The sequence below is a fragment of the Octopus sinensis genome, linkage group LG2 (assembly GCF_006345805.1).
Source record: "Octopus sinensis linkage group LG2, ASM634580v1, whole genome shotgun sequence".
Lineage (NCBI taxonomy): Eukaryota > Metazoa > Mollusca > Cephalopoda > Octopoda > Octopodidae > Octopus > Octopus sinensis.
In genome coordinates this window covers 10500926-10528452 of record NC_042998.1, presented here as the reverse complement: position 1 = coordinate 10528452, position 27527 = coordinate 10500926, and the positions used below count along the sequence as shown (strand labels likewise).

At 35.9% G+C, this 27527-nt stretch overlaps 1 protein-coding gene across 4 annotated transcripts in view; it reads right to left on the bottom strand.

Moving 5' to 3' along the window:
* LOC115223955 overlaps positions 1-27527 on the bottom strand; it is a 90439-nt gene that overhangs the window by 32032 nt on the left and 30880 nt on the right. For 3 of the 4 annotated variants that reach the window (XM_036511612.1, XM_036511615.1, XM_036511619.1), the window contains 2 exons: positions 27380-27489; positions 24275-24396 (listed from right to left, as the gene is read on the bottom strand). In XM_036511612.1, coding sequence (XP_036367505.1) covers positions 24275-24370 — 96 coding nt within the window. In that variant the 5' untranslated portion in view covers positions 24371-24396; positions 27380-27489. Of the gene's footprint in view, positions 1-10960; positions 11165-24274; positions 24397-27379; positions 27490-27527 lie in introns of those variants that run through there. The other variant, XM_029794709.2, reaches the window with a different exon arrangement.

The following is a 27527-nucleotide window of genomic DNA, read 5'->3' as shown; positions in this document are numbered from 1 at the left end:
ATTTAGCTTTAATAAAAAAACATTAATAAAATATAGAATATATTTAACCTAGCTGTACTCAAATATTTAATTACCAAACTATTTTACAAAACAATCACACTTAATATTTTTTGATTTTAGTTCAGATATTATATATTGCTTATTCATTTTTGTACATTTTGTGATCTAGTTATATGTTTTAATATATATATATATATATATATATATATATAATATATATATATATACATGGTGACTGCTTGCTTCTTATACAGAGTTTGACTACCGCTTGTACTGATACCTTAGATCTATCATGGCGTCTGATGTGGCTTTTTAAACTTGAGAGTGTTTTGAAAAGACACCCACATAAATTGCATATCTGCTTTGGACCGTCAAGAGCTGCAGTTAAGTTCTGATCTTTGTGGATCTTAAAATGTCTTTTCAGGTCACCACAGCATTAACGGGTATGCACAGATAGACAGGTAGAGTAGTTAGTAGAGATTTGTTTTTCATGGGTCCTCTAATGAGATTTAAGCCCAGCAAAAGAAAAGCATGGTCTGTCACAAATTGTGCGCACAAAAAGATTGTTGGGATTCATTTTCTCCTTGATCGTAGCATTTTTCTTTAAATTTCTTTTGAGTTTCGCATGGGTTATCCTGGTTTCTTCAAAGGCTTTCACTCCACTCCACACTTTTGTTCGCCATCCAACTCGATCCGAAGCATTGATTTCTATGGCCTTTGGATCCATTCCAAGTGACTTCATATTAGTTCTTATACAGTCCTTAAACCTCATACAATTTTTTTTTCTTCGGAACTGATGGGAATTACTTTATTCAGCGTAATGTAGAGTACATAGTGTGTGTGTGTGTGTATGTACACACACACGCACACATATATATATATGCACACAGATACATACATCCACAGTTATGTATGTATGTGAGCACATATGTAAGATTGGTTTTAAAATATTTATGACATCACTATTTCTATATTCCTTTTCATTGTTTTATCTCTTCTTTTTCGTTCCTTCTGCTGCTATATTTAGCGGAACAGGAAGGTTATATAAACACACACACACACACACACACGCAAACTATACACTTGACATGGAATAAAGTAATTCCCATGAATTACTTTATTCAATCGGTTCTGACGAAATAATCGCCAATGCTATTATACATTACTATTACATTACATAATATGTGTGACTAAATAGTTGCTATCATCAATGTGTTTCGACATGATGTGTGAGTGCTCACTTCAGTCTTTGAAACAATAGTAAACGACAGAAGAACTTAAGAACTTTATATTATAAATTCCACTCTTCATGTACTTGTTGTTCTTTACGACAGTAGTAAACATTTCAGATTTTCCGTTTGGTCGAAATCTGACCTTCCACAGGACAAAATTCTTTTCTACGCAACTTCAGACTCCCACCAATTGTTGAGTGCTCCCTGTCACAGCCAACTGGATAGCGTAATCGCGCCTTACTCACTATATATGAATGTCTAAATTCATCGCTATCATCATTGGCTATAAACATGAAGTGTGATTTGTTACCTCAACTTGTTGAAACAATTGAAATAATTGAATAAAGGTTATATCATAAACTCCGCACTTCCCATATTCACTCACTGCGATGGTTGTAAACTTTAAGGATTTTCGTCTATCCACATGCTTAGACGAGATTTGTTGCTTTCGATATGTAGCAAAACAGTGAAAATATTCACTGGTAATCGATTGTTGAACAAAACGGTTATACCACTCATACAGTTAATATATTGTCAGAGAGGTCGACTTATTTTCTCTGTTCGCTTTCTAATGTATGTCACTGAATCTTCGTATTGTAGTTGCTATAATGTACGGAGGAGTTGTGGCTTCCATTGCTCTCCTTATATCGACCTTTATATCTATATTCTGTTAATACTATCCTACTATTTTACACTCTGTTACTCTCTATTCTACCGCCCCATGATACTGAATGTGCTTTGCATAGCTGGAATATATTTAAGCAAGCATTTTACTAAACTTTGTATTTTTTAAGCGAATGCTGAGAAGGTGAATCGACTGTATTACACCATCTAGCGCATTGCTTGTGTAATAATGACAGAGTATTAACTAAAACACGTGGATGTTTTACAAAACTTAAAATACCAAATACTTAGTATCTCATGGACGTTAACATTCTCTTTTAATTGTAGACTTTTTATTTCAATCTTTCTATTCTTCATAACTCTTCTTACATTTTCTCTCTCCTATTCTCACAATTCTCTTCTCCCCCCCCACTCTCACTCTCGCTCACTCAATTTCTCTCTGCCACTCTTTGGTCATTCTTGCTTTTCTTTTAATGCTACACTTGACACGCCCTTTCTCCTTAATTAAGGCATCTCAGTGAATATCATACCTATTTCTTTACTACCCACAAGGGGCTAAACATAGAGGGGAGAAACAAGGACAGACAAATGGATTAAGTCGATTACATCGACCCCAGTGCGTAACTGGTACTTAATTTATCGACCCCGAAAGGATGAAAGGCAAAGTCGACCTCGGCGGAATTTGAACTCAGAACGTAGCAGCAGACGAAATACGGCTACGCATTTCGCCGGCATGCTAACGTTTCTGCCAGCTCGCGGCCTCAGTGAATATCATACCGTTTATTGCTACCTAGATTTGAATACAATCCTACATTTTAGACAACATACAACATTATCCATCTTTTATCTTGCCTAAGATATTAACATTGGAGACATAACTGATTTTATCTTGTAGTCTACATGCCTTTCTGGCTGTTCAATACCCTACTTCGTACCTTTCTCTAATCATGTCACTGCGGTTGTTTCCTCGTTACGACATTATAAGCACCCACTGATTGTATCTATAACCGTGACTATCCCCGTGCAAGCGTATAGCATTGTTCAAAGCACACGATGAAGTAACTGGTTGGGTTTCATTTGATGTTGCGAGAGATTGCGTAATCATTGTTTATATTTGTTCAAGCAAGCTGGATAATGTAATTAACCTACTTGTTATAGAAACCATCACAACCGCATAACAGACCTGATAACCATAGTATCCTAACTTCATTTGTTTTACGATATACTCAACAAGTGAAAATTCAGAATTTTCTATTTGTGCCCTATACTCAGGATAAACTGGATTGTTTTACTCTTCTGCACATCATGTTAACCGGGAGGTTGCAGAGTTGACAGATAACCCTCAGGACCCCACTAATCTCCTTTTACGTATCACGCGCTCGGGGGTGGTGTTTGTGTTTGTGTGTGTGTGTGTGTGTGTCTATGCGCGCGCGTAGTTGTATGCATGCGTCTTCGTATCTGCACCTTTGCGCCTTGCGCATATACGTTTAGATTTATCTATCTATCTATCCATATATATATATATATATATATATCAATTAAGGGACGATACAACCTGGAGCCAACGGATTAGCAAAGAAACTCTCTTTATTACAAAGTAAAGGCCCCTTCTGAACGCGTCTACGACAAACGACATATCCACCTCGGCCTAAGAATAACACAAATACACACGCAAATATTAAGTTCCTAAGAATTCATTAAAAAACAGCCCCAATCACTGCTATAATCCATAACGTACCAACTTTAAGTCATTTAACACCTCACTACAACTTTATGACTAATGCCTTTTAGAATAACACCTACGTAAATTCTATAAACAAAACATTCAAAAGAAATATTTTCATGAATTGAACAGGGATTGATACCATCCACTGACCATTCAGAATTCTACAATCATGGCACTCCCAAATTCTTCGTTTTCTTCCTCTTCTCCTCCTCCTCCTTCTTTTTCCCTACCTAGAATTCACAACAACCTCGAACCCACAAGAGTAAACAAGAGAGACAGAGACAGGCAGAAACAAGGAAAATGTCCCTTGTATTTGAACACTATACAGATATTCTTTTAAAAAAACTTTTCTTTTAATTTTTCTAAATTTAATTATTTAATCGTTATAGTTGAAAAAGTCTGAATGACTGAAACCGGTACTGAAATGTTCTTTATAAAATTATTTTAGCATTTTCTATCTTGACTTGTTTTTCCATATATATATATAGATTATATATATATATACATATTCTTGAGTACATTTTTTTATAGGAAGGTGTGCTTGAGTCTGACTGTGTGTGTGTGCGTGCGTGCTTGTGTGTGTGTGTCCGTGCTTGTGTATGTGCATATGCGTGTATGCTTGTGTGTGTGTGTATGTGTGTGTGTATTTGTGTGTGTGTGTGTGTGCGTGTGTGTATGTGTGTATGTGTGTATGTGTGTGTACAAAGGAATGCTTTTATTTTATATTTTATCTTTTTGGTGACTAGAGAAAATTTTGACTGGTGTTAATTGCAGCCTGTTTTTATATAGTTACAATAATTAGTTTAGATAATCTACTCAATCGTAGACATGTTTCTATTACTCGCCATATTGCCATTTTACTTATTAACAAACTTTATGTGTTTTTTCTCTATTATACAGATTTTAATCTAGTGTAACGATCATGCATACTTCCTTCTTGCTTATAATGCTTCTGATGAAGTGGCGCTCTCGTTAATGGTTGCGTACAAATGAATTTACGTAATCACTAAGATACTTGTAATAATGTTATTAGTAAATCATTCCCGAATTATTTTGTTTGCCATATATATACATATGTGTGTGTATGTATGTGTGTGTATATATATATATATAATATATATATATATATACATACATACATACATACATACATACATATATACATACATACATATATATATATATAATATATATATACATACATACATACATACATTTATACATACATATATATATATATAATATATATATATATACATACATACATACATATATACATACATACATATATATATATAATATATATATATATATATATATATTATACATACATACATACATACATACATATAATATATATATATATATATATATATATATTATATATATACATATATATATATATACATATTATATATATATATTACATATATATATATATATATATATATATATATACATATATATATACATATATATAATAATAACAAAGGGTGAAACTAATTAATTAAGAAGTAATCAATAATTTCACCAAGTAGAATTCGGCATGAAAAAAGACCATTTTATGGTAAGTTTAAGTAATATAATACTATATAATTAGGGTTCAGCAACGATTTGCTTCACCACACCCCGAAGTTTAGAAATAGCAGTCAAAAAATCTTAGCTATTCCTTCTACTTTAAAAACCAAAGCACTTGAAAAACAAACCACGCAGGCAGCCTGAGTGGTTTGTTTTTCAAGTGCTTTGGCTTTTCTGGGAACTCCCTTTAAAGTAGAAGGAATAGCTAAGATTTTTTGACTGCTATTTCTAAACTTCGGTGTGTGGTGAAGCAAATCGTTGCTGAACCCTAATTATATAGTATTACTTATACATATTTCACGTTGCTCCAGTTCACTCAGCTGTAGAAATGAGTTGCGACGTCACTGGTGCCAAGCTGTATCGACCTTTGTCTTTCCCTTGGATAACACTGGTGGCGTGGAGAGGGGAGGGTGGTATGCATGGGCGACTGCTGGCCTTCCATAAACAACCTTGCCCGGACTTGTGTCTAGGAGGGTAACTTTCTAGGTGCAATCCCATGGTCATTCATGACCGAAGGGGGTCTTTACCCTTTTACTTATACATATATATATATATATATATATATATATATATATATTATATATATATATATACGAGGGGCGTTCAATAAGTAATGCCCCTGACCCACTTCCCATAGCAGTAGAGCAACGAAACTTGGCACAGTTATTAGTCTGTTTCTACATAGGAACCACTCAGAGTTACGTATTTCTCCCATCATTTGATGCAGCTCTGGAGACCGTTTTTGTAGAAGACCCCAGCTTGGTCCTCCAACCACGACGTGACTTCAGAAATCAAGGCTGCATCATCTGGGAAACTCTTTCCTTTCAAAAACAACTTCATGACTGGGAAGAGGTGAAAATCAGAGGGTGCTTCTGATCTGGCAACACGCGAGTTGTGAACCGGAGCGTTGTCCTGCAGGAGGAGGATGCCTTTGCTGATCTTGCTCCGCCTCTTGATTTTGATAGCTTCTCTTAATTTCCTCAAAAGTGAAGCATAATAGGCCCCTGTAATTGTGGTACCCTTTGCCAGGAAATCTGTCATCACTACTCCGTCCTGGTCCCAGAAGACTGTGAGCATGACCTTGCCAGCGGAGGGCTGCACCCTTGCCTTCTTTGGAGGAGGTGAGTCACCGTGCTTCCACTGCATTGACTGGGCTTTGGTCTCTGGATCATAGTGATGGACTCAGGTTTCATCCTGTGTAATCAGTCTTTTGAAAAATTTTGACTCATCTTCTTGGCACATCTCCAAATTCATCCTCGAGCACTCGACGCGTTCTTACTTCTCGAAAGGTGTGAGCAACTTGGGAATCCATCTGGCAGACACCTTTTGCATATGCAAATGGTCATGAATGATAGTTTCCACAGACCTGGTACTGATCTTGACCTCATGGGCTATTTGGCGAATAGTTATGCGTCGATCTTCCAAAATAGCAGCCTCAACTTGACGGACAGATGCCTCATCAATGGCAGAAGGGGGCGACCAGATCTGGGAGCTGTTTCCACAGAGTTCCGACCATGTTTGAATTCACGATGCCAGCATTTTACAAGGTCATATGATGGGGCATCATCACCATAAGTTACTTTCATTTCATCAAAAGTCTCCCGTGGTGTGCGTCCTTTCAAATACAAAAATCGGATCACTGCTCGACACTCAACAGGCTCCATTTCACACTTGACTCAGTTCAAACATCTGTAAATCAGAAACCACAATTAGTTCAGAGCTGTAATTTGCCACTTAATCTATAAAGATATAAATAATTGCACATGCAAAATTTCAGCTAGATCAAACAATTGCGACTGGGTTAGAGGCATTACTTATTGAACGTCCCTCGTATATATATATATATATACATACATATATATATACATATATATATATACATATATATATACATATATATATATACATATATATAATATATATATATATATATGTGTGTGTGTGTACGTGTGTATGTATGTACATATATGTATACGTGTATATATATAAACATATATATAACGTATGGTATAATTATAAACAGGGCAAATTTTAACCATTTCTCTGCAGACTGAAGAAAAATGATGAACAACCTTAATCGATTTTCGAACCTTAGTGGGTTCGCATTAGAGGCGTGCATATCATTTTGACAATCTCCAGTAAAGCAACCAACCAAACTGTTTAGATACTCAACAACTGCAGCAAATTAGGGAATCTATGAAGGATTCCCTAATTTGCATACCGAAAGTGTTTAACACTCTATAAATACCAGCTTATATAATAGACAGAAATAATGAGTTATATAGATTTGCTTATTATAGGCGCAGGAGTGGTTGTGTGGTAAGTAGCTTGCTTACCAACCACATGGTTCCGGGTTCAGTCTCACTGCGTGGCACCTTGGGCAAGTGTCTTCTACTATAGCCTCGGGCTGACCAAAGCTTGTGAGTGGATTTGGTAGACGAGGCTGATAACATCATAAAACTTGGAAGGCAGCTCCTTGAGCAACACTCTTTGTCTGATAACCGAGAATACATACTCTTTTACTCTTTTACTCTTTTACTTGTTTCAGTCATTTGACTGCGGCCATGCTAGAGCACCGCCTTTAGTCGAGCAACTCGACCCCGGGACTTATTCTTTTGTAAGCTCAGTACTTATTCTATCGGTCTTTTTTGCCGAACCGCTAAGTAACGGGGACATAAACACACCAGCGTCGGTTGTCAAGCAATGCTAGGGGGACAAATACAGACAGAAACACACACGCATATATATATATACATATATACGACGGGATTCTTTCAGTTTCCGTCCACCAAGGCTTTGGTCGGCCCGAGGCTATAGTAGAAGACACTTGTCCAAGGTGCCACGCAGTGGGACTGAACCCGGAACCATGTGGCTGGTAAACAAGCTACTTACCACACAGCCACTCCTGCGCCTATGTCCAAATAAGTCCAAATAAGTCGCACGACTCTACCGCAACGTATCATCAGATGAAAGGATGAGCGTATACGAGCAGAAGCCTATGAATAAATATGTTAGTAGAAAGCTCCGTGGTGATAGTAACATCGATCATCAAAGCAGTTTATCATGGACCAATAGCTTGATTAATACCTCCTACTTTGAAGGGTATGAGTTTGCAATCCAGGTACAGGAAATACCAACCAAGTACCTGATGCACAAATGGGAAAGAGATACAGAAAAAGCCGTAAAATGTGACAACCGATGCAGACTTTGTGGAGTTTACACTGAAGATATCATCCACATCATAAGCAGTTGCCTGAAAATGTATTATCTACTGATGAGACATGACGTTGTAGCTAGGACACTCTATAATGAAATCCGTCGGAAGGATAATCCCGAGTACAAAGAAATAAAAACCCACAATATGGTAGAAGCAATAGCTACTCATAATAAAAAGGAATACTGGTGGAATGTACCAGTGAAGACCTCAATAAAATGTAAGCACAACAGACCTGATATAATGATTTGGGATAGAGAAGAGAAACTGTGCACAGTTGTGGAAATTAGCGGATGTTAACATAAAGCTGAAGATCAGTGAAAAAGAGAATACCTATGCTGAACTATTGCGAATTCTGCAGTTACTCTATCCAGATTACAAGTTCAGGTTTATACCTGTAATTATTGGGGCCCTGAGATATGTATCAACTGCCTAAATACCAATATTGAGAAATTGGGCTTCTCAAAACAAGAAAGGAGAAAGCTAATTCGAAGACTATAGATCCAATCCATCACCGGAACTAAAAGTCTGTAAAACTTTCCAGAAGTTTATCATTTAAATATATATGAGCATGTTTAGATATGCATCTATATGCATGATAATACATATATAGAACATACAAATCTGCACATACATACATACATACATACATACATACATACATACATACATACATACATACATACATACATGGTGGCTGCCCCCTCGTTATCGAGTATGGTCATTGCACGAACCTTAATCAATGTTGTTATCGTGCAATGCCTGTGCAAGATGTTTTTTTAAAGTGAGGAAAGGCTGTGCACTGAGTCAATCCCACTCACTAAGCAACAGCAGCCATAATCCGAAAAGAAGAACAAGTCAACATCATCGGTAACAACTGAGCCGCAGGTTTTATGTCGGAGTTATCCCAGTTACCTGAGTTACCTTCTCAAAGAAGGATGCCCTAACAAAGGCTAGGAGTCCTTCACTTCCAATGGTTTAACCGCGCGATCGGGGTATTCAGTCCGATTATTTCTATGTCCCCGCGCATGATACATCCTTAAGACATTTGTTGGATGGCCGTTGACTCTCAAGAGTTCCTCCGCCCTTTGACGGGTTTTGTTTTTCATCCCGCAGGGTGTCCAATAAACACCCTCCTCACCAAGCAAGCTTGGTGGGGTTGCCGGTTTAGTCGCCGACGACCCGACCATGAAACAGGTTGTACTGGGTTACATGTTACCAGTAGCACTCTAAAGTGACCTGACATACATACATACATACATACATACATACATACATACATACATACATACATACATACATACATACACGTTATTATCATCATCATCATTGTTTATCTTCCCCTTTTCCATATTTGCAAGACTCGAGCGGAATTTGTCGCGGTAGACTACCTACATCCAGATGCCATTTTTCTTTCATTTTCGCGTAATGTCATTGGTCCATATCATGTACAGCAGAGATCATCCTTCAGTGTCCATGTCAAATCTAATTCATCAAAACTCAGCATCAAGCAACAAGCCAACTGGGACATTTTCCAAAAAACTTATGTAAGCAAGAAAGCAGTACGTGGAGTATCTGTATGTGACCTACCTGTGTAACTAACTCAGATGTTAAAACAGTTTGAGTGATATTGTTGCTTCCTTTTGATTATATATTGTTATTTTGATGAATTTTAATTGTTTTATCCATGGAGGTAGTCAAATATCACACTTCTTCCCTTTCTGTTTAAAATGAACAATTTGCGCTTTCTAGCTTCTGTTAACGAGTGAGTAAGGGTTACTTCTGTGTCGTGGAAAATAGTTATGTTTGTGGATAGAACGTAAGCAACCCAATATAGTTTTCTCTAAGTTAGAATTTTCTCGATAACTTGAAGAGAGGCAGTACTCGTATCTCCCCACACCCAAGTAATATACAAAAACTGAGGGTTGATAACACCCTTAATTTACAAACGCAAGCCGCAAAAAACAGAGAAATACATGGAAATCGGTAACTACATGATACTGAAAACAGAGGCATCGCACGCCCTCAATTATACATCGTACCCATCTAAATTTTTTGAGATTCTCTAAAACACTCACGGTATTCTTGCGGGTGACAATGAAGCTGTGTCATTGTAACAGCCAAGTATCTTCCAAGCACAACTGGAAACTTCAGTGTGTAAGTTAACGGAGTAAAACAAACTGCTTCCTCAGCCGTTCAGCTTCTCTCAACATCTCAAAAACCACAAGTTGAAAAAATGCGATTTACTGACTGTTTTACGGTATTCATTGACGTATTTCGGTCAGATAGGGATGCGGTTATTCCGCCGTAGCATTAAGGTCGTGTGATGGAGTAAAAGAGTTGCTATGTTTATACATCCCACCTTACCTCTCTCTCTTTCGTTCCCTCTCTCTCCATCTTTGTCTATCTCTCCTTCTCTCTCTCTCTGTCTCTCTCTCTGTCTCACTCTTTCTCTCTCTCTCTCTCTCATTGTCTTCTTTCATACATAATATATCAATTACAAAAATTTATCACAAAAATTATCCTATGTAACTGCTTGCTAGATTTCAAGGTAATTGCTACAAAGGTAAAAATGATATACTGTGCCTTTGTTATTATGTTTGCGTACGTCCCAATCGGTATATGTCTGGTTATGTCAAAGAAGCCTGACATTGCACAAAACAGCAATAGTAACGTCAGAAATGACTTCCACTGATTTAGTTATAAAATTTTGATGTTTAGTTATGAACATTTAATGAAATTTTATGTCCGTTAATAATGTCTCTAAAAGTAATATCTATATTATGACGTCTTTAATATCTGCGTATATGTGAGAGAGTGTATATGTGTGTGAGTGTGTCGGCGTACGTGTGTATGTGTGTGCGCGTGTGTGCATACGTGTGCATGGGTGTATGCGTGTGTGTGTGCGCGCGTGTGTGTATGTATGTGTGTGTGTGTATGTTTATGTGCGCGCGCGCTCACATATGAGTGTGTTTCTAAGTGAATCAAAGCTCTAATTTTATTGGTCGGAAATTTCCAGTTTTGTTTGAGCATGCGCAATACAAGAGATAGTAAGTAAACAGAAATGAATTTCGTTAATATATGCAACACATTTTTAGTACACACGCGCACACACACACACACACACACACACACACACACATATATATATATATATATATATATATCAGTAGATAGATAGATACATATACACATACACATATACATCTTTTATCTTTTAATTGTTTCGGGCATTAAATTGCAGCCATGCTGGGGCACCACATGGAAGAATATTTTTGTCGTAGGAAGCGGCCCCAGAACTTTTTTTTAAAATCTGATACTTATTCTATCAATCGTTTATGCCGAACTGCTAAGTTACAGGCGCGTAAACACGCCAACACCGATAGTCAAGCGGTGGAGAAACAAACACAGACACGATCACACACACACACACACACACACACATACGACGGGCTTCTTTCAGTCTCCATCTATCAAATCCATTCACAAGACTTTGACTGGCCTGACCCCATAGTAGAAGACACTTGCTCAAGGTATCACGTAGTGGGTCTGAACCCGGAAACATGCGTGATTGGGAGGCAAGCTTCTTATTTCTTACTGCCCACAAGGGGCTACACACAGAAGGGACAAAGAAGGACAGACAAACGGATTAAGTCGATTATATCGACCCCAGTGCGTAACTGGTACTTATTTAATCGACCCCGAAAGGATGAAAGGCAAAGTCGACCTCGGCGGAATTTGAACTCAGAACGTAGCAGCAGACGAAATACCTATTTCTTTACTACCCACAAGGGGCTAAACACAGAGAGGACAAACAAGGACAGACAAACGGATTAAGTCGATTACATCGACCCCAGTGCATAACTGGTATTTAATTTATCGACCCCGAAAGGATGAAAGGCAAAGTCGACCTCGGCGGAATTTGAACTCAGAACGTAACGGCAGACGAAATACCGCTAGGGCATTTCGCCCGGCGTGCCAACGATTCTGCCAGCTCGCCGCCTAAGCAAGCTTCTTACCACACAGCCACGACTGTGCCTATATACACACATATTTTATACACACACACACACATACATACATGCATACGTAGATACATACATACATACATACATACATACATACATACATACATACATACATACATACATGCATGCATACATACATACATACATACATACATACATACATACATACATACATACATACACATACATACATACATGCATGCATACATACATACATACATACATACATACATACATACATACATACATACATACACATTTACAATGAATTTACTGCATTTTTTTCCATTCAATATTGTTACGTATAAAATTTACGTCTCTGATTATTTAACCATAAGTCTTGATTATGTAATTTGCATTATGTAACTAATGATCACTTTATGCTAATGAAACGTACCTAAGATGTTTAAGCTAGATATTTTATACACAATCTCTCTCTCTCTCTCTCTCTCTCTCTCTCTTTCATTTTTATTTATTTATTTATTTTTGTTTTTGCTTTGTTTTGTACATTTACTCTCTTTTCTTTTTTTTTTCTCTTTTTACTTGTTTCAGCCATTGACTGTGGCCATGCTGGAGCACCGCCTTTTCGTCGAGCAAATCGACTTATTCTTTGTAAGCCCAGTACTTATTCTATCGGTCTCTTTTTTGCCAAACCGCTAAGTGACGGGGACGTAAACACACCAGCATCGGTTGTCAAGCAATGTTGGGGGGACAAACACAGACACACAAACATACACACGCATACATATATATATATACATATATACGACAGGATTCTTTCAGTTTCCGTCTACCAAATCCACTCACAAGGCTTTGGTCGGCCCGAGGCTATAGAAGAAGACATTTGCCCAAGATGCCACGCAGTGGGACTGAACCCGGAACCATGCGGTTGGTAAACAAGCTACTTACCACACAGCCACTCCTGCGCCTATGTGTAACATTCAAACTTAGATTTCATAACAAAGGATGCAATTACAATACACCAGTAGCTCTGAAAGTGGGAGGTGGAAAGATCCAAGGGAGAATTGGAGAAAAGTGGGGCGTTAATGGCGGGTAGCCAAAACGGGCGGTTCATGTTAAAACAACAAAATGCTTCATTAGGTCAAGTTTTATTCATGAAATACAGTTGCTTTGGATTTGCTTGTGATGGTTAGTTGGGATGAGGGCGCTAGGAGTGTGGCCAGAGTGTCAAGAGGACTGCAGCTCGAAGAGGTTTGGGAACCACTGCAATACACGGACGATGGAGTTCTAAATACTGCTTATCAATCTTGCAACTTAAGGTTTACACTAAACTGGTTGAATGTAATAATATACGTCTCCTCTCGTAAAGTAGAGAGCTGCCATCATGTCACTGGGAAATGTAATGTGAAAACGCTAAATAACAATAAATACGTCTGAGCATTGCTAAACCCTACATTGACACACTTTTAACCTTAGGAAACTATGTACGGCAACTTCGCAAGCAGAACATCTATATATATGGGATCTAATATATAAAGGTATGGATTTTAGACTACAATGCAGTATGATTGCAACAGGCCCCGAACACAGTAAATAGATAAGATTGTAAGCTTTCTAAAATAGGACTTAAAATGCTTGCAGCGTACAAAAAAATTAATCAGAGAAACGAGTCCGTGATATCACGCAAGTATAAATTTCTCAAATCGTTCCCTTTCTATCGTTATAATGCGCTAGATAAGTGAATAGCCAAAACCGATCAAAAAGGCAACAATAATTTATCTTCTATACAGAAGCATATACAATAAATGAGGCTTTTCTGAATGTGGTCTTTTGACAAACTTTGAATAAAAGCTAAATTTCTGAAAAATAAATCTCTCAAAAATGTTATATTAATCTACCCATTTTCCCCGCTTCCGGGAGAACAATACACACCGTGCATACATTGATGCATCTTGAATCGCCGAAAAGGTGAAGGAGGCCTCAATGGTATCGTTCTGCATGCTAGAAATAATAGCCATAGCACAGAAAAGAGATTTTTTTCCAGTATTTCTCTTTTTATTAATCCCTTGCATCCAGCTTACGAAACGACACCCACACCAATGATATATGGAGTGCATCAGCACAGCTGTACCTGCTTCCCAAAATCTATACCAAAATAGTACATTCCCTTGATCTTTTTTAATGAGAAAGCGAAATCGTTTGCAGCCATATAAAATCTACTGTCTTCGATAGTATTGGAGAGTTTTAACTGTTTGAAATCGCTTCTAAAAACTAGCGCAAAAACATTATTTAATCTTTTAGTTCAAAACAGTAATTTGATGTGAATTTATAAAATTAACGATTCATCATTTCTTTCAATCATTGTGTTACTATGGATTTCTATTGACTTGTAGTTTGCTCTTCCTCCCAACTGGAAACGTTCCCGGCTACTCAGCTCGTTTCCTCTTTAATTATAATTCTATTTACATCCAGGATACATTATAGCAAGGATTTTCATTGTAGGAAATACATCCACCCTGGGTTTTACGAGGAACGAAAAGGAACGAATTAATCGCCATGCTCTTTACTCTTTTACTTGTTTCAGGCATTTGACTGCGGCCATGCTGGAGCACCGCCTTTAGTCGAGCAAATCGACCCCGGGACTTATTCTTTGTAAGCCCAGTACTTATTCTATCGGTCTCTTTTGCCGAACCGCTAAGTAACGGGGACATAAACACACTAGCATCGATTGTCAAGCAATGCTAGGGGGACAAATACAGACACACAAACAACACACATATATATATATATATATATATAATATATATATATATATATTAAAAAATATTTTTGTTGTTTTCGTAAATCTCAGAAAATAATTAAAAATTCACATTTTTTAACAAATTATTTTGTTATATATATATATATATATACATATATATATATATATATATATACATATATATATACGACGGGCTTCTTTCAGTTTCCGTCTACCAAATCCACTCACAAGGCATTGGTCGGCCCGAGGCTATAGTAGAAGACACTTGCCCAAGGTGCCACGCAGTGGGACTGAACCCGGAACCATGTGGTTGGTAAGCAAGCTACTTACCACACAGCCACTCCTGCGCCCATTTTCAAAAATTTTTAATATTTTGAAATGTTTCAGATTTATTTGTCCAACATCATATAAGCAAGGAAACTCGTGATGTGCTCAAACTGTTTCTCGGAAATGTAAACGCAATCAGAACTACTTTTAACTCAAAACTTATCGACTTATATTTACTGCGCTTTATTAGCCCTTTTCCCTTTTGCCACGGGTTCCTCATTCTTTTTTATAATTTACTTTTGCCAATTCATAAGATATAATTTTTTATTATAGTTTAAATGTCTTTAAAAACAAATTCAATTTTTTATTTTACCTTTTACACTTTTAGAGTTTTGTCACAATGACTTTTTTTCTTTTAGCTGCAAAAATTGTTGCCTGTAAAAAGAGTGGACTTGCAGGAAAGATTCGGGCTCAGAAGTGATAATATCCCTAATTAATTGAACCTAGAAAGGAATAGGGCAAGAAGAAATGAAAGCTCTAAAATATTATTGCTGGAATGAGAAGTGAACTTTTTCTAATATGCTATTTTTAGATTCATTCACATGTAAAAGTTGATGTTTATATTCTAACTTCTCGTGGGAATAAAATGTCTTCTCATGCTTTTCCAACGATAGCTGAGGTGGCGTTTAGGCATGCAGAAATATGAGCTCATCTGAGAGAGGACAGTCACTAGGACTTGGTTAGTAACAGTCAAATAGGCAGTAGACTCTTGTCATGTGGAGGCGCAATGGCCCAGTGGTTAGGGCAGCGGACTCGCGGTCATAGGATCGCGGTTTCGATTCCCAGACCGGGCGTTGTGTGTGTTTATTGAGCGAAAACACCTAAAGTTCCACGAGGCTCCGGCTGTACTCTTTCACCACAGCTTTCTCTCACTCTTACTTCCTGTTTCTGTTGTACCTGTATTTCAAAGGGCCGGCCTTGTCACTCTCTGTGTCACGCTGAATATCCCCGAGAACTACGTTAAGGGTACACGTGTCTCTGGAGTGCCCAGCCACTTACACGTTAATTTCACGAGCAGGCTGTTCCGTTGGTTCGGATCAACCGGAACCCTCATCGTCGTAACCGACGGAGTCCTTCCATTCCAGACTCTTGTCATAATAGAAAAAGAAACTAGAGATAAATGGTGTTGTGGCATTAGCAAGGTCTACTTTTCCACAGCAAAAAATGAAAATGCATTCTCAATAGAAGCATCTATGCTGATGAAGCTTTGAATATCCAGCACTGGGCTCTTGATAACAAGAGGCTCCAAACCCATCTCTCATAACTTCCGAAAATGTTGACCAACAAATGTTCTTTACCACAACTGCGCAACAATTATCTTCCCCAATTGGGTATCAACTCTATTACACATGCACACAACATGCTATGGAGAGAGAAAAAAATAGCCCTTTAAAATGTGACCACCTTACCAACATACTGCTCAAGTGCAAACTACTCTTCTCCTTTTTAATCTTTTCCCTATTTTTCACACATCGAAACCTACATAAAAAGACATTTTATTTAAATTCAAATTCCAACTTCGGCTGTAGCATTTTTTATGCTTCACTTGTTCTTCTCCAGGTTCAATTAATTTAGAATATCATCGCTCCTACGCTCACATTTTCTTGCTAGTACACACACAAACATACACACACAAACACACACACACATACATACACACACACACACATATACATATACATATATGTGTGTACATGCATTTATGAATATGCATATATATGTGTATGTGTCATACATATATAAAAAGAGAGAGAGAGAGAGATAATCACAACTGCATATGACTTGATATCATGCGCCACACCTTTGCTAATTGGTTTGGATGTCTAACTCTGTGTGTGTGTGTGTGTGTGGTGTGTGTGTGTGTGTGTGTGTGCTATAGAGGTGACTTTCAACATGTAAAAGAACCCAGTTCATAGATGAATTACAAGTGGTTTTTATACGGTACACAGAATGCAGAAACTGTTACTTAAGTTCCGTATAGATTCATGTCACCTTTTTTCAAAAAAAGAATGCAATTTATTTGTTACATAAACATAGGCGCAGGAGTGGCTGTGTGGTAAGTAGCTTGCTACCAGCCACATGGTTCCGGGTTCAGTCCCACTGCGTGGCATCTTGGGCAAGTGTCTTCTGCTATAGCCCCGGGCCGACCAATGCCTTGTGGGTGGATTTGGTAGACAGAAACTGAAAGAAGCATGTCGTATATATGTATATATATATATATATAAGTGTGTGTTTGTGTGTCTGCGTTTGTCCCCCTAGCATTGCTTGACAACCGATGCTGGTGTGTTTACGTCCGCGTCACTTAGCGGTTCGGCAAAAGAGACCGATTGAATAAGTACTGGCCTTACAAAGAATAAGTCCCGGGGTCTATTTGCTCGACTAAAGGCGGTGCTCCAGCATGGCCGCAGTCAAATGACTGAAACAAGTAAAAGAGTAAAAGAGTAAAAGAGTAACGTGAACACAGATTCAATCATCTAAACAATAAGCTTAGAAAGATAACAGATCATCAACAATGAGCTAACAGTAAGACAGGTTTACACTGGTTCAGAGATATAAGAGATAAGGATACTGTGGACTTTTACCCACTCTACTTCAATATCTAGACACTGCTGGTTAGAAAGTGGTGTACACCTATATATATACACACTTATATGTGTGTGTGGTGTGTGTGTGTGTACATATATATATATACACACACACACACTATATATAATATATATATATATATATATATGAAAAAACAAGTCAAAATAGAAAATGCTAAAATAATTTTATAAAGAACATTTCAGTACCGGTTTCGGTCATTTTGAGACCTTTTCATACATATGTACACACACATACACACACACAAACACACCACACACATATATATATATATATATATATATATATATATATATATATATATATATATATATATATATATATATATATATATATATTTCAACAATTGAGGGCAAAATTAATTAATTATTAATCAATTTCACCAAGTGTTCAGTATGCAAAGGGACCATTCAAGGCGAATTCAAATTATTACATTATATAAAAGGCTTAGTAAAATAAATACTTTGCCGCATACTGACTCATTAGAAATAGCAGCTAAAAAACTTTTTTAAGGCTATTTCTAATACTTAAAGAAAATCTCTCTCATATATAGTGTTTGCTTAATTCAACTCACAAAAGTTGGGGGTAAGGACATCGAAAAATCAAATGCTAAGGTTATCGAATAACCTTAGCATTTGATTTTTCGATGTCCTTACCCCCAAAACTTTTGTGAGTGAATTAAGCAAACACTTATATGAGAGAGATTTTCTTTAAGTATTAGAAATAGCCTTAAAAAAGTTTTTTAGCTGCTATTTCTAATGAGTTCAGTATGCGGCAAAGTAATTTATTTTACTAAGCCCTTTTATATATATATAATATATATTATATATATATATATACTTTGATACTTTGATAGTTTCGGCCATTATTGGCCCAGGCCATTATTGGCCCAGGCCATGTCTAACTTAATAGCACCACCTGGTGCTATATATAATTAAATTTAGAAAAATTAAAAGAAAAGTTTTTTTAAAGGAGTATTTGTATAATGTTCAAATATAATTTGAACACTATACAAATATTCCTTTAAAAAAACTTTTCTTTTAATTTTTCTAAATTTAATTATTTAATCGTTACAGTTGAAAAGGTCTCAAAATGACCGAAACCGGTACTGAAATATTCTTTATAAAATTATTTTAGCATTTTCTATTTTGACTTGTTTTTTTCATATATCAACTCAGGTGTTCCTTTTCACCCTATATATATATTATATATATATATATATATATATATTATATATATATATATATATATATATATATATATATATACACTTATATATATATATATATATATATAATGTTGTTTATACGAGTTATAATAAAAACAATTTTACATTAGCCGAAGGAAAAATTATTACTTTTTGTAGAGTACATACTTATACTTTAAAAAGCAGAGTGGTGACAGTGACTTCGAAGTCACTGGCACCACTACAATACACACATGCACATACATACATACATACATATATAATATATATATGTGTGTGTGTGTGTGTGTGTTGTGTATGTGTGTGTACATAGTATTTATGTGTATATATATATATATATATAATATAATATATATATATATACTTTATTTAAGCAGCAGAAAATTCAACAAAACCTGTTACTCTGAGTTTCACGTTGCCGTTCATCGGACAGGTTTTGTTGAATTTTCTGCTGCTTTAAATAAAGCACATTACTCTACCACTGGTATTTGAGTACTCTTTTTTCCACCTTGTTTCACATTTATGTGTTTACTCCGGTATATATATATATATATATATATATATATATATATATTAATATATATATATATATATATATATATCTATATATATATATATTATATATATATATATATATATATATATATATAATAATGTATACATATATATGTATGCATGCATCTATGTATATATGAGAGAGAGAGAGAAAGAGAGAGTCAACAGATGGGATTGAGAGAATCTCAATTTAGAAAACACTTAGTAGCGCTCAAAATATTAGAACTTATACTCCGATATTTTCAGGAGTACACTCAGGACCAAGTCAGCAAGGTGAAGAGTGGCTATAAAGGGAATCCAAGTGAGCAGATATGGAGATAATAATACAAATAAACGGATTATATATTGGGTTTTAATGTACAAAATCTTTATATGTAAAAGTGAGGTTGTGTGCTGTCTGTCTCCTACGATTTAGATTCCTAACTACTCCCACATTTTGCGGTGCAGTTTAACCAAAACCGGGTATCTTATAGTCGTGATTCATATCGAGCCCTTCTGGGTATTAGCGCGCGTCTACGATGAGTCTACGATTAAAAAAAAAATTTACCATTATTTGTTTTCCATTTTAATGCATTTTTTTCGCTATTATATAAGGGAAGTAACTCTCTAAAAATGTCTACGATGAGTCAACGATTTAAAAAAAAATTTACCATAATTTTTTTTCCATTTTTAATGCATTTGTTTGCTATTTTTTGGCTATAACTCTCTAAAAATGCTTATATAGTTATTTCCCTTACAAACCCGAGCAACGCCGGGCGATACTGCTAGTATAGTATATATGTAAAAAGAGAAGGCAGACTCAAAATTTTCAGAAGATAACCAATCAAGTATAAATATATTCTATTTTTCTTTTATTCTTTTATTTGTTTCAGTCATTTCACTGCGGTCATGCTGGAGCACCAACTTTAGTCGAACAAATCGATGCCAGGATTTATTTTTTGTAAGCCTATTTTTTGTAAGACTAAAAGAGTGAAGAACAGTCAATAGAATTTTACTGGGCAGGGATATATGTTCTCATTCGAAGGTGAAACATTGCTATTGAGAGAAACAGTGACTATGTTGAGAAGTAGGGATGTGATCCACAGAGGACCAGCTTCATTTTGATGTAGGATACATTCTCCTGTGTTGGTAATTATACCTGTCCTAAACAAAATGGAATTCCTTTTTGACTGCCCCTCGTACCAATGGTGAGAAATTAGACTTCTCAAAACCACAAAGTAGAAAGCTAATTTGAAGATTACAGATCCAATCCATCACTGGAGCTGCAAAAGTCTGTAAAACTTTCCAGAAGTTTATCATTTAAAATATGCATGAGGATGTCTAGATATGCAACTATATGCATGAGAATACATACATAAAACATACAAATTTGCAAATACATACATACAACATACAAATCTGCACATACATACATACATACAAATATATATATATATATATATATATATAATATGTCTCTTTTACTCTCTTTTACTTGTTTCAGTCATTTGACTGCGGCCATGTTGGAGCACCGCCTTTTAGTCGAGCAAATCGACCCCGGGACTTATTCTTTCTAAGCCCAGTACTTATTCTATCGGTCTCTTTTGCCGAACCGGTAAGTGACGGGGACGTAAACACGCCAGGGGGACAAACACAGACGCACAAACACACATATATATACATATATACGACAGGCTTCTTTCAGTTTCCGTCTACCAAATCCACTCACAAGGCATTGGTCGGCCCGGGGCTATAGCAGAAGACACTTGCCCAAGATGCCACGCAGTGGGACTGAACCCGGGACCATGTGGTTGGTTAGCAAGCTACTTACCACACAGCCACTCCTGCGCCTGTATGTATGTATGTGTATGTATTTAATATGTATATATATATATATATATATATATATTATATATATATATATAATATATATATATATATATATATATATATATATATATATATATATATATATATATATAATATATATATATATATATATATATATATATATATATATATATTATATATATATATATATATATATACAATAATATGTTACATTACTCGATAGTCAAGATAAAAGATAAAACTCTGAGTTTGGGATGCCGAAGTGGGAATCCACGACATCTCTTCGGTTATCTGTGTAACATATTATTGTATAGATAAATTTCCTCTATTTATGTAATATTGAGGTCTCTTTCTTTCTTTTGTTATCTTACCGTTTTACCAATATATATATATATATATATATATATATATATATATATATACACATACATAAATACATATATATATATATGTACACAAACATACATACATACGCATATATATATATACACACACAAACATACATACATGCAAGCACACATACATACATACATACATTCCACTTTTGAATTCAATATAATTAGTTGGACCACTTCAAAATCTTAGAGATTGGTAACCTAGTAAGTGAACACTTATCGCTTCATCTCATCCAAGTGTGCACTTAAATGTTTTATTTCCTATATAAATGATTATTGTAGCACAAGATTGAAACTATACCGGATTCGCTAAGTTACGCTCTCTAGTTTTGCCACATCTTTATTTGACCGTGGCTGAATGCAATAGTCATATGTATCTGAGGTTATTTAGTTTGCGTAACAGCTAGATGTATTTAATAGCTTTATTTGCAACTAGCAGTATCGCCCGGCGTTGCTCGGGTTTGTAAGGGAAATAACTATATAAGCATTTTTAGAGAGTTATAACCAAAAAATAGCAAAAATATGCATTAAAAATGGAAAACAAATTATGGTAAATTTTTTTAAATCGTTGACTCATCGTAGACATTTTTAGAGAGTTACTTCCCTTATATAATAGCGAAAAAAATGCATTAAAATGGAAAAAAATATGGTAATTTTTTTTTTTAATCGTAGACTCATCGTAGACATTTTTAGAGAGTTACTTCCCTTATATAATAGCGAAAAAAATGCATTAAAATGGAAAAAATATGGTAATTTTTTTTTAAATCGTTGACTTATCGTAGACATTTTTAGAGAGTTACTTCCCTTATATAATAGCGAAAAAATGCATTAATATGGAAAAAAATATGGTAATATTTTTTTTAAATCGTAGACTCATCGTAGACGCGCGCTAATACCCAGAAGGGCTCGATATGAATGACGACTATAAGATACCCGGTTTTGGTTAAACTGCACCGCAAAATGTGGGAGTAGTTAGGAATCTAAATCGCAGGAGACAGACACACAACTTCTCTTTTATATATAAAGATTAAGATATTTACTCTGGCATTGTGTATTGCGCGAATACGTTGAACATGAACGCATACCAAATTCAATAGGTTACCATCAAGTTTTGGAACATCTTTTTGTTTGTTTCTAAGCTGAAATTGAATTAATAGTTTGTTTTTGCTTTCTATATCTTTTGTCGTTAGAAGTAATGCATTAATGTTGAAACTGAAGAAGCTGATGATTCGTTCCATAAATGTTAAATTGAACATTTTAGTCATTGTGTTCTTGGTCATATGTTAGTTCAGAACAGAGAATGTTGTTCGATGTATGTACACAAGAATATTTAGTTGTCTTGTTGCCAATCTAATAACAATAATTACTCTTTACTCTATTACTTGTTTCAGTCATTTGACTGCGGCCATGCTGGAGCACCGCCTTTAATCGAGCAACTCGACCCCAGTACTTATTCTATCGGTCTCTTTTTGCCGAACCGCTAAGTGACGGGGACGTAAACACACCAGCATCGGTGTCAAGCAGTGGTAGGGGGACAAACACAGACAGACAGACATACATACATACATACATACATACATATATACATATATACATATATATATATATATCACATTCCACTTTTGAATTCAATATATATATATATATACGACAGGCTTCTTTCAGTTTCAAGGCATTGGTCGGCCCGGGGCCATAGCAGAAGACACTTGCCCAAGATGCCACGCAGTGGGACTGAACCCGGAACCATGTGGTTGGTTAGCAAGCTACTTACCACACAGCCACTCCTGTGCCTAATTGTAAAGAGACTAAATAAAACTGAAATAAAAAAATTATATTCAAATAGTTAACAGTCTTCCTCGTACAAGTCTGTTAAATATATATATAATATTAATATATTACTTTAAAATAATATATTATTTAAGCAGCATATATGTTTCTTGAAAACAAAATATTGAAATTTTAGTTTGATCAGACGATAATTTAGTGGGAGGATCGTAATCAATTCAATCGAGCCCAGTATATATATTTTATCGCCGCTCGAATGTTGAAAAATAACAATCGTCCCTGGAAAGATTTGAACTTAGAGTGTTAAAGGTTGTAACTAAATTCTGTTTGGTAGTTAGCGCAGCAGTCTATTATTCCTGGGGCTAAAAAGAATCGTAATAAATATTGAAATGTATAAAAAAAATTGCTAGAAAAACTTTCATTTTCCGTAATATCCAAGAAACTTACCTTATCTGTGTATTCGTTTTGATAGGTTGTTCCAAAATCGATCACAAATTTTGGTGGACGCTTCTTCAAGAGCTTCATCGTAGGGTATGACTTCATATTTATCGGGTGGTAGTGACCGCTTGCTAATAAAAGAAATTATATTTAATTACTGGTTGTAAAAAGAGATAAAGGATCTTTTCGGTTTGAACGGCAGTTTTTTTCTAGCGTGTTCATATGAAATTGTCACCCATAATTATGACCCTAGTATCGATCTATTGCATTTCAATCTGTTTTAGGGTTAGGGTTAGTTAGGGTTAGGGTTAGGGTTAGGGGTGGGGGGAAGGGTATCTTTTTTTCTTCACAAATGTAAATAAACCCAATATGTTTCTTAAACGAGGGACATATTCATACGGCACAGAATGTTTTTTTACCTCATTAGACGTATTTGATTGGTTAAAATTGCAGAAATTGAAGAAAAAAACAACAAATATCTCACAAACTATAGAATTTTCTCAATAAAGCCAATAGAAAAAGATGTTTTAGAAACACAATCTACCAGTATACGAAGTTTAAAATTTTTTTAGTTACCTAGAAATTATGTTAAAAACTGAAGTTCAAACCGAAAAGATCCGAGATAAAAGTACGCTATGAATATTGAAACGCTTCACTCACAGCTATCATCGGACATTTATGAACATAGTTTTGAAAGTGCGGCGGCTGCTGAGATCTGAGACGTTGAAATGCCGGTAAAGTAACTGACGACTGTTCGTATCCTACATCTACCCCCATGTATTATTTCGTTATTTCTACTTCAATTTGCCTTCACAGTTGTATTTTGGTGTCGTCCTGAAAACATAGGCTTAGTTCCCTTATCATTGAGGACTCACATTCGTCCTATAACAACTACGAAGCAGTTGCACCTTATTGATTGTTTCATAGACGAGCACTAAACATTTGAAACAGGCTTATAATGCCCAGTGGTGGCACAGCGGAACTGCAGCAACCCTATTTCCACTCGATATTATCGATAACATTCAATATAATGCGTCCTTTTTTCTTTAATTCTTTCTTTATACTTGTACATTATATAATCCTTAAGTTTAATGTCAGTAGCCATCTCCTAGTTTATGGAAAAAAAAAAATCCCTGTATAGAACTCTGCGATTCACAGTTCCAGCGACGCGGTGTTTGGCTGTTGTGCGCAGGCTCACATGTCCGAGATAGGAAGCTGCATGCTAGGAAAAGAGAGCGCTGTGGTTCACTCAGTACCGACCCTGGTGTGCTGGTGAAAGGTAATGTCTTTTTTTGACTCCGTGTGTATTGTGCTTAAAATTGTGTTTATATTCTTCAATGTTATAAAGTGTAGAATTAGATTATTATCCTGCTTCCAGCTCCAGTGTTGCTGCCAGGATTTGAAAAATAGGGCACATTCCCGCCCCTTATTTTGTGATTTAGGGAGTGATTTTTGAAAAAACAATGGGGAATTCGCGGCAGTGTTCAGTGAACAAATTAAACACACTACTCGGCAGTGGCTAAAACGCGAACCTATCAAGTTTATGTATAAATTTTCTTTTCATATGTTTGTTTCCCTTTACACAATATAAAAACGACGGCTAAACATTTTCTGTAGCAGCCCCCCACTAATTTTATCTACGAGCCACCACTGAAAATGATTTAAGTCTACGAATCAGTTTCATGCCTGGAATAAACTCTAAAGGAGAAAGTATATTTTGGCATCGATTACACATTACGTCCACAGTTACACACAGACACGGACGGACAAATAAGCCCACAAATACACAAGAGTACATATATGCACACACACACATGTGTCAATTGCGAGGACTTTACTTCTGTCACCTCTTTTCCTGTGGTACCATTGTAAATACTTCATGCATTATTTAAATATCGCTGGTTTCAATAAATCCTTAATAGATGTGTACATGAAAATTATACACGCAGGCCTAGTTGTATGCTTAATTTCGCTTCGCAACCGTTTGGCTCGGAGTTCGAATTTACTGCATACTCCCTATGGCATTCTATCACAGCCTCAAGGAAACCATGTTATCAAGACACCAAAAGTGTTGTTTCCGTAATCGTTATGGAGATGTTGCTGTTATTTCTAACAGGTTGTATGTTCATGTAGAGTCCTCACTTTTATGAGTTCTTTTGATCTCATTGAGGATACCTTCAAGGCATATGCGACCACGTAAAAGCTCATTCGTTACCCCGATTAGCTTAGGTCTATTTGATTGAGACGAATATTGTTCTTTTCAGTAAAGGCAATTATGAGAGAAACAACTTCATTTTCTGACAATAGCATGATCCTTGGTAGCGGAACGTACCATATGAATATATTGTATGAAGCAGTTTATGAACAACAGAGTCGTTGGTAACAGGCTTCCAACGGATCGCTCATTCGTTTCTTTCCTTTACAAGGATTAGAGTGGCAAGTATTAAGAGAATTCGATCAATATACTCAGCTATATTGCAGCCAATTAATTTTAGGATCCCGGCAATTATATTTCAGTGATTTCTTTAGAAAGTTAGATTGACTATAATGTTCACTTGCTGTTTAAGCTTTCACTAACAGCCTCAATCTCCCTTTGAGGACTAAGTGTCTAGGCTATGTATGCAGGATATGAACTGCATCTCTCTAAGCTACTTATTCTGTAAATTATTGATTCTAACATCATCTTGGCTCTGAAAGTATGCAAAGATAAACACCGAATGTATTTCAGGAATTACTCTAAAGATCCCATTGCTTACCTCTTAGTTGTAGCAATGGTAGTTATCGTTCTTTTCCCCTTTTTATCTGCTTCTCAAACCTGATCCAAAAAAGCCTATCATTACAGGCGTTCCATGATCATCTTGTGTTTCTTATGTATCAAGGACTACATTATCGGGAATATATATTGACGAAAAATGTTAAGATCGACGAGAAAACCGAAGAACCGGTGCTTTTAAATGAAGTCTCGAGTGATATTTGTTCTACACTGATTACTAATACACTCTCCAGTTGATCTTGGCACCAGAAATGTAAGAACTAATGCTTGCCCTGTTGCAAATCAGTAAAAAAATGTCGCTACTGTTTACTAATAGTTATACAGAATAAATTTGTTCTTACCTTAAGACGAAAATGGCGTGATTTAAGAAGTATTTAGTCGTTCGTTTCTAACGGGTCGATCTACCATGTACAGTTTCCTTTACCGTCGTTGGTAGCCTTGGGTCAGTCTCCTATAGCAAACCAATGATTAGAGGCATTAGAATTGTAG